The sequence below is a fragment of the Papaver somniferum genome, chromosome 10 (genome assembly GCF_003573695.1).
Source record: "Papaver somniferum cultivar HN1 chromosome 10, ASM357369v1, whole genome shotgun sequence".
In the NCBI taxonomy this organism is placed as follows: Eukaryota; Viridiplantae; Streptophyta; class Magnoliopsida; order Ranunculales; family Papaveraceae; genus Papaver; species Papaver somniferum.
In genome coordinates, this window is record NC_039367.1 from 141,282,242 (window position 1) to 141,290,730 (window position 8,489).

General features: G+C 36.7%; 3 protein-coding genes across 4 annotated transcripts; all 3 read left to right on the forward strand.

Moving 5' to 3' along the window:
• The first annotated feature begins 383 nt into the window (after positions 1-383).
• LOC113319349 (F-box/kelch-repeat protein At3g06240-like) lies at positions 384-2,606 on the forward strand. 2 transcript variants are annotated; one of them, XM_026567619.1, is made up of 3 exons: positions 384-479; positions 887-992; positions 1,197-2,606. In XM_026567619.1, the coding sequence occupies exon 3, from the start codon at positions 1,663-1,665 to the stop codon at positions 2,332-2,334; it is 672 nt and encodes a 223-aa protein (XP_026423404.1). In that variant the 5' UTR covers positions 384-479; positions 887-992; positions 1,197-1,662; the 3' UTR covers positions 2,335-2,606. The 2 variants fall into 2 exon arrangements, with proteins under 2 accessions (XP_026423404.1, XP_026423403.1); XM_026567618.1 differs by lacking the exon at positions 887-992.
• Positions 2,607-2,983: 377 nt separating this feature from the next.
• Positions 2,984-5,433, forward strand: LOC113317040 (F-box protein CPR1-like). Its single transcript, XM_026565188.1, has 2 exons — positions 2,984-3,108; positions 3,932-5,433. The coding sequence occupies exon 2, from the start codon at positions 3,934-3,936 to the stop codon at positions 5,197-5,199; it is 1,266 nt and encodes a 421-aa protein (XP_026420973.1). The 5' UTR covers positions 2,984-3,108; positions 3,932-3,933; the 3' UTR covers positions 5,200-5,433.
• Positions 5,434-6,673: 1,240 nt separating this feature from the next.
• LOC113316358 (F-box/kelch-repeat protein At3g06240-like) lies at positions 6,674-7,330 on the forward strand. The gene has a single exon (XM_026564557.1). The coding sequence runs from the start codon at positions 6,674-6,676 to the stop codon at positions 7,328-7,330; it is 657 nt and encodes a 218-aa protein (XP_026420342.1).
• The last annotated feature ends 1,159 nt before the right edge of the window (positions 7,331-8,489 follow it).

The following is an 8,489-nucleotide window of genomic DNA, read 5'->3' on the forward strand; positions in this document are numbered from 1 at the left end:
AAGTGAATACTTTTCTGGGTAAAATGGTTAATGAAAATTCCGTATTACCGGCAAATTTAAGAATCAAATAGGCCATATGCTAATATGAAAATAGTAAACTTATTCAAAATTATTAGATAACGAAACAATCGATTAAACCCTTCCATAACATGTCTACTGTACACAAAACAGATTTTGACCTTTTCTTTCTGATTAGTCGGCAGCCGAAGTTGAACCCCAACCCTAACCTATAGCTTGGGAGTTCAATCCCTTGCCAACCGGACCAATCGGATTTTGACTTGGGCTTGGAACACCCTTGGTACAGTCTTTCTGGGCTTTTATCAAAGAAACCATCCAATTGTTGTAATTTTAACGGTTTTACTGCTCTCACTTTCCCAAATTCAGAACCTCCATCAAAAGTTAAAACCTTAGAGATCCAACCATCCAAACACTCCAGACATTCATCATCTGCTAGTTGCACTCTCGATTCATTCCTGCAGGTGCTCTCTCTCTCCCTAATTTCCATTTTCATTTGTGTTTGTTTTTGAATTTCTCATTTTGGTTGAAAATTTAAAGAAAACTGAATCATCATGAGTTGCTTTGTCATTTGTACTGCAATTCGATTCGGCTGTATCAAGCCAAGTTATACAATCGCCTGTATTCAACCAAGTTATTCAATTGAAAATAGAATGTCTTGTTGATTGTAAAACCCGACTGCTGGAATAACAAGTCGCATACAGAATCTTCTAATTTATAGTCACCTTTTTAATCTTCTTATTTTGAATTTCCTTTGTGTTTGTGTTAGCATTTCTCATTTTGGTTAACATTTTGGGAAAAAAATGAACTTATAGTGACCTCTTGTTTTTCTATAGTTCGTATTACAAATCCACGATTATTGCAATTTCAGGTCCAAAATGGCTCTTAGTAAGGGAGTGGAAAGACTTTAAAGTAGGGGTTTATGTAGTTCGGATCATTTTTATTGTTTAATTGTTGGTGAGGAGGTAGTTTTGGTGGTAATGTATCGTCCAGCATTGTTGAATTTGCGTCATAATACTGCTAGTTAATTGTGGGTTTGTGGTTTATAGGTGTAGGGATTCAGTGAATTAGGAGTTAAAGGATGATGGACTATTCTTGTTTTTAATTGTGTTCAAGATCTGAGTATGAAAAATGCTAAAAATATCACTTGCTTTTCCTGATACTGTTTTTTTGAATTGCAGGAATGGTGAGCTTACCATGGGATATTATATGAGACATCCTTGTTCGGTTGCCTGTGAAGTGCATCACACGTTTTAGGTGTGTAAACAAAGGTTGGTGCAAATTATTGAAAAACCCTGAGTTTCTGATGACGCAGTATAAGCATGCTGTTGAGCTGAACAGATTTAGTCTTATGTTTCATAGTCAAAATGATATACATACCTTTGGTTATGATCCATCATCGTCTACATGTGAGAGCTCTGGTTATGTAGAATTCCCTGTTGGATCTTATAAAGGAATTGAGTTTTTTGGATATTGTAATGGCTTGGTTTTGTTAAGGCGTGTTAATATACTCTTCCTTTGGAACCCATTGACTAACGAGTGTATGAAGTTACCAAATCCAGCAACTAGATTGAAGGATTACCTAATGGTTGTTGAAGAATATGGAATAGTTATGATCACCGGATTGAGGATTTCAAAGTTGTATGTATGGCGCAGGATTTTCTTGATAACTGGTGTGAGGTTCAGGTGTATACTCTAAGATCAAATTCATGGAGAAGACTTGAGGACATCCAATTTCGTATGGATAGTATTATCAGAATACCTGATATGGCTCGTTTAGCTGTTAACGGAGGTCTTCACTGGAAAGCGTTTAAAGGGGAAATGCGCACGGAAATCATTCTTCGCTTTGATTTTGAGAAAGAAGAGTTCAATCAGACACCGATACCTGATGTAGGCAAGCATGATTATAGCCAAGTGTGTTTGTGTGTTTTTGGAGGATCTCTTTGGTTTCTTAATGAGTATGGGTGTAGGCTTGAATTCTGGGAGTTGAAGGACAATGGGGTGGAGAAATCATTGATCCGTCGTTTCACCTTTTGTAAAGATAAATTTGACGATATGGAAGAATTGACTCCCTTGTGGTTGTTAGAGGACGGGAAGATTTTGTTTGTGGTAAACGATGACTATGCTTCTTTGCGTTTTGTTTTGTATGACCCAGAACATGAGACAACTAGAACTTTGAAGACCTGCGAGGGTATAACAGCTTCATCTTTGCATACTTGTTCTGTCTATGTAGAGAGTCTAATTTCACTTGACACTGGTACGCATCTAGGGAAAGTGCAATGGGACTGGTATGCACCTAGGGCAAGTGCAATGGGATGAAGAACGAGGAGGACGGTGGAAGTGGCGCTGCAATTGCTGGTACTAACAATGAAGAAAAACAGGACAACTAGAGGGAATGGTGCACTAATTTTCTTTAGTAAATTTTTTGCTCGTCTTGTCTTGTATTACCGATTGGTAGATGCTAATCAGACTGGGATGTTCTTCTTGTTGAAACATATGTCGGATATTATTTTGGTAGTTCTTAATTTTTCTTTCTGTACTAGGGTAGCTTTCAGTGGAACTGATATTGCTGTGCACCAGCAAGTGTTTTTGTGTACAACCAATAAAGCACTTCAGATCTTAAATATCAAGAAATTTGTTTCAACATCCTACCAAATCTTCCAGCAATTTGTTGTGACAATTGAGTCCTTCATCTTGCTAATAACATATTAAGCAGAAGCAGAAGAAAACTGACTTGTAAAACTCTTTTTGAAGTAAAAAAAAAAAACATCTGGAGAGACATCCTAACGGGCTAAAAAATAGTATCACTACAGAATACAAATCCCAAGCCCAGTATCACCATCAATTTTGGTAATATTTGTCACCGTCCAATTTTTAAATCTTAACGGTTGAACTGAAGCCAGACATCTACACAGATATCGAGGTTTTTCCTAACTCCCCCTTTCCCAAATTGAAATCCTCCATCAAAAGTCAACAACAGAACATTAAAATTCTGAAGCCTTGGAAATCCTAACCCTGAAATTCTCACTCTCAAACACTCCAGAGTCTAGAGATTCATCCTCTGGAAATTGGACTTCCAATTCATTCTTGCAGGTGCTCTCCCTCTTTCTTGATGTCTCTCTAATTTCCAATTTCATTTGTCTTATTTATTTATTTTTTTGTTTCCTGAATTTTTCATTTAGGTTTGAAATTTAGAGAACTAGTATTGAATTGCTATGTCTTGCCTTTTGGTTTTTATATTTTATTGAGCTAGAAATCAAAGGTTATTCTTGGTTAGATCTAAAAGTTTCTGTTTAAAAATGTGTAAATCTAGGTTCCTAATGGCTCTTAATTAGAGATATGGAGTACTAAAAATGAGTACACTTAAGTTATGGAGTGGGAGACTTCAAAGTTGTGGTTTTATGTAGCTCAGATATTATGCAGAACTTCTCAATAGTCAAATTGTTGGTAGTTGGTACAGTGATAGTTCTTGTGGTAATGTATGGCCGGATTGGTGTTGTTCAGTTTGCATTGACACAGTGCTAGTCAATTGTGTTTGGGGTTTGTAGGTGTAGGGTTTATCAATTTCAAAAATTGAACCCAAATCTCCATAAGCAATTTGATGTTGCTCTCTACTCTCTTAAAATTGTGGCGTAGATAAAGTTTTAAGTTAGTTGTGTACTCAGTAGTCACTAGATATCAAATCATTTTGCTTGGTTAAGAAAGCAACCAGTAGAGTAGTGTGCAGAAACGCTCACTTAAAATTAACGTTTCGGATGAGACACAAAAAAGTCCTGCAAAATGATTCGATGAAATTAGAACCTAAAGAATGATGTGTTGTTCTTGTTTTTAATTGCCTTTATCAGGATCTCAGTATGAATAATGCTAAAAACTATTAGTATTTGGTTTTCCTAATATTGTTTTGTTTAAACTGTAGGAATGGTGACCTTACCATGGGATCTCCTACCAGACATCCTTGCTTGGTTGCCGGTGAAGTCAATCGCACGATTCAGGTGTGTAAACAAAGCATGGTGCAAATTACTGAGAAACACTGAGTTTCTTAAAAGGCAATATAAGCATGCTGTTGAGATGAAAAGATTTAGTATCATGTTTCACAATCAGAATGATATATATACCTTTAGTTATGATCCATTATTGTCTACTTGTGAGGGCTCTGGTCATGTTGAATACCCCGTGAAATCTGTCAAGATGGGAATTGAGTTTTTTGGATGCTGTAATGGCTTGGTTTTCTTAAGGCATGTTAATAAGTTCAACTCTGCTGTACTTATCCTTTGGAATCCCTCGAGTAATGAATGTAAGAAGTTACCAGATCCACCAACTAAATTAAAGGAGCATCGAGGTGGATTTGTAGAATATGGATTTGGTTATGATTGCCAGATTGAGGATTTTAAAGTAGTACGCATTGCACAGGGTTTTAAGAAAGGCTGGTGTGAGGTCCAGGTGTTTTCACTTAGATCAAATTCATGGAGAAGACTTGAGGACATCCAGGTTGATAAACTTTCTTATGATTTCAATAGACCTGATATGTGTCGTTTACCTGTCAACGGAGCTCTTCACTGGAAAGCCTTAGTTGGAGGGGACTTGGGCACTGATAACATTCTTCGCTTTGATTTTGAGAAAGAAGAGTTTGATCAGATATCAATCCCTGATGAAGTCAATGATGATCATGAAAGGCATTTGTGTGTTTTAGGAGGGTCGCTTTGGTTACTTGTTAATGAGTATGGGTGTAGTCTTGAATTCTGGGAATTGAAAGACAGTGAAGGGAAGAGATCATGGAACCGTTGTTTCAGCATTGACATAGATAAATTTGACTCTGACAAAGACTTGATCCCCTTGCAGCTTTTAGAGAATGGAAAGATCTTGTTTGGAGTACACAGCGGAAGTGATTTGCAGTTTGTTTTGTATGACCAGAAACGTGAGACAACTAGAACTCTTAAGGTCCACGAGGGTTTAGTAACTTCCTCTTTCCCTACTTCTGTCTACGTAGAGAGTCTAATTTCACTAGAGACGGGCACATATCTTGGAAAAGTTCAATGGGGCAAAGTAGAGGAAGATGTCTCCGAAGAAAAAGAAGGCGAGGAGGAGGAAGACAAGGTTGAGGTTGAGGATGAGGAGGATGACGGTGGTACTGGTGCTGGTGTCGCTGGTACTAGTGATGACAATGACGAAGAAGAGTCGAAATGAAGGAAAACAAGACAACTTCAGGGTTTTGTGCACTAGTTTTTTTTGATAAATTTGTTTCTGTCGTAGCTGCAGTCTGTGGATGTTGATCAAACTGGGATGTTCTTCTAGTTAAAATACATGTCAGATATTTGTGTTATTGGAACTGATGTTGCTGGTGTATGTGTGCATGCCAGTATTTCCTGTACGACCGACCAGCAGTTGGCAACATAAAGCACTTCAGATCTTTATTTTCAAGCAGTTTGTAGCAATTTTGTGATATTGTAGGCAAGAATGTGTTCCCTGTAAGTTTTTCTTTGCAGTGTTTCATATTTATGGTATGAACACAGTATTAGTTCTGAAAATCATTAAAAAAAACTGAATTTCTTAAAACACTATTTAAGCATGCTGTTGAGCTCAACAGATTTAGACTAAAATTGCTCCCCAAATTAAAATTTTCAGTCCAAAATTGCAAAAACGAATAAATAGGGACAATAAACCCAAAGCTTAAACCACATACCCAGTACAAGTAAGCTTGTCGGTTGTCCGCTTCCGACTGGCACATTTTATAACCGCCCGCCTGAGGTTGGACCCAGTCTCGAAGGTTTATGAACCTCTTTTTGAGGAGGTCAGTGGTTCGAATCTCCCCGACCTTAAAAAAGCAAAGAAATAAAGTACTGCTTTCGTCCGACTCTCCAAGAATTCAATTATTTGGTCAGATGATATCATTATAAATTCTCTACTTCTCATTTACCCAAATTTGAAAACCTCCACTGAAAACTTAGAAACCATAAGCCTAAAATTCTAGCCCTTCCAAACTCTCCAGACATTCACCATCCTCAAATTGCACTTTCAGATCATTCCCGCAGGTACTCTCTCTGTCTCTCCAATTTTCAATTTGATTTGTGGTTGTTTTTGAATTTCTCCTTTTGGTTGAAAACTTGGAGAAATCAAAGATTATTGCAATTTCAGGTCCAAAACGATTCTATTAGTAAGGGACTTCAAAGTAGGGGTTTACGTAGTTCAGATCATTTTTATTGTTTAATTGTTGGTGCAGTGGTAGTTCTGGTGGTAATCTGCTAGTTGTAGAATTTGCGTCGTAACTGTGCTAGTTTGGGTTTATAAGTGTAGGGATGTTCGTGTTTAGCTTCTGCTATCAATTAGATGAAGTTCAGCATCCAAGAGTTCATTACTGGATCTGAGATTCTAAATTGAGAGCAAGTTTTGCATAGGATTTGGCATTGCTCTCTCCTGTCCTCAAGTTCTCCAAGAGATGGGGATGCTTATTGCCAGTGTCCCTGCTTTTTAATTTAGTAGGTTACCGGCTAAATGTATTAAAGGTTCAGATTACAAAACACACAGAGTTCTTACATAATAATTAGAAGTTAAGGAATGATGGGTTGTTCTTGTTTTTAGTTGTGTTTATCAAAATCTCAATATGAATAATACTTAACTTATTACCTGGTTTTCCTAATATGTTTTTGTTTGAACTGCAGTAATGGTGAACATACCATGGGATTTTCTTGATAAACGGTGTGAGGTTCAGGTGTATACACTAAGATCAAATTCATGGAGAAGACTTGAGGACATCCAAATTGTTATATGTGGTTATATTAGAATACCTGATATGGCTCGTTTACCTGTTAACGGAGGTCTTCACTGGAAAGCGTTTAGTGGGGACAGGCGCACGGAAATCATTCTTCGCTTTGATTTTGAGAACCAAGAGTTCGATCAGCTTCCTATACCTGATGTAGGAAATCATGATAATAACCAAGGGTGTTTGTGTGTTTTAGGAGGATCTCTTTGGTTTCTTAATAAGTATGGGTGTAATCTAGAGTTCTGGGAGTGGAAGGACAATGGGGTGAAGAAATCATGGATCCATCCGTTCACCTTTGACATGGATAAATTTAACGACATGGACGATTTGACTCCCTTGTGGTTGTTAGACAATGGAAAATTTTTGTTTGGTGTACATGATGCCGATGCTTCTTTGCGTTTTGTTCTGTATGACCCAGTACATGAGACAACTAGAAATCTGAAGACCTGCCAGGGTATATCAGCTTCATCTTTCCCTACTTCTGTCTATGTAGAGAGTCTAATTTCCATCGACACTGGTTCATATCTAGGGAAAGTCGGAGGAGGACGACGACAATGACGTTGGTAGTGGTTCTGCAGTTGCTGGTATTAGTATTTGGTAAATTTTCTTTAGTAAATTTGTTGCTGTTGTATCAACAATTGGTAGATGCTTATCTGACTGGGATGTTCTTCAAGTTGAAAGATGTCAGGTATTTGTGTTATTTTGATAGTTCCTAATTTTTCTTTTTGTACTTAGGAAGCAGTCAGTGGAACTGATATTGCTGTGCACCAGCAAGTGTATTTCTGTGCCACCAATATGAACAGTTTATGACATAAAGCACTTCAGATCTTTAAGTTCCATGAAAATGACCTTCTTTATGAGAACCCCTGTTTGTTTACAGCCCAGCGAAATAAAAAAAACATTGCATCTCATTATTGGAAATGGAAAGGGAAACCGAAACTGAGTTTCTATCAAAATTATAAATACGGAAACTAAAATTATAAATACGGAAACTTGGTTTCGTTTAAGTTAATTAGCAAAAATTTTGTATTAAAAGCTACTGAAAAGAGAACCTTGTTACGTCAAGGATTTGGGCCATTGAAGCTTGTGCGCTTCATAGAAGCTGTTTTATATAAGTTAATTAGCAAGTTAGTTCAAATTGATATTTGTATATCTAATTATGTGTACATTTTTATAATGATTTGCAGGAACAAGTGCAACTACAAACAAGACAAGGCAACGACCAGTTGAATAACCTACATCCCCGCAGCTACCAATGAGTGAAGGAGCAGGATATTGATGCAATTATATTCTGTCTTTCAATTAATAAGATAATTTAGAAATTTTTAAATTGTTATATTTATGCTTTTAATACAAAAATTTTGATTTCAAATTGTTATATTTATAATTTAAAAATCAAAATTATATTGTGCATTATCACTTCCTAGCGGTAGGTAGATCAGATTTCTAACTGAAACTGAAAGACTGCCACACTAACAAACGCCTGAACTCTTTTTTTTTTTTGAAGAAAATGTAGTCTATATAGCAATGAAAATAAATTAATCTGATAAATTTAACTATAAAAAATAATCTATTTATATTCTCTCTCCCAAATTCATTAACGGAATCCGTTTTGATACTGTTTCCAAACCGAGAGGAGTGGATTAAGGAAATTATATCCGGTTTTGATATTAAAAATAAAGAGGAATACGTGGCGCGATTTCATTGGCTTGGCACA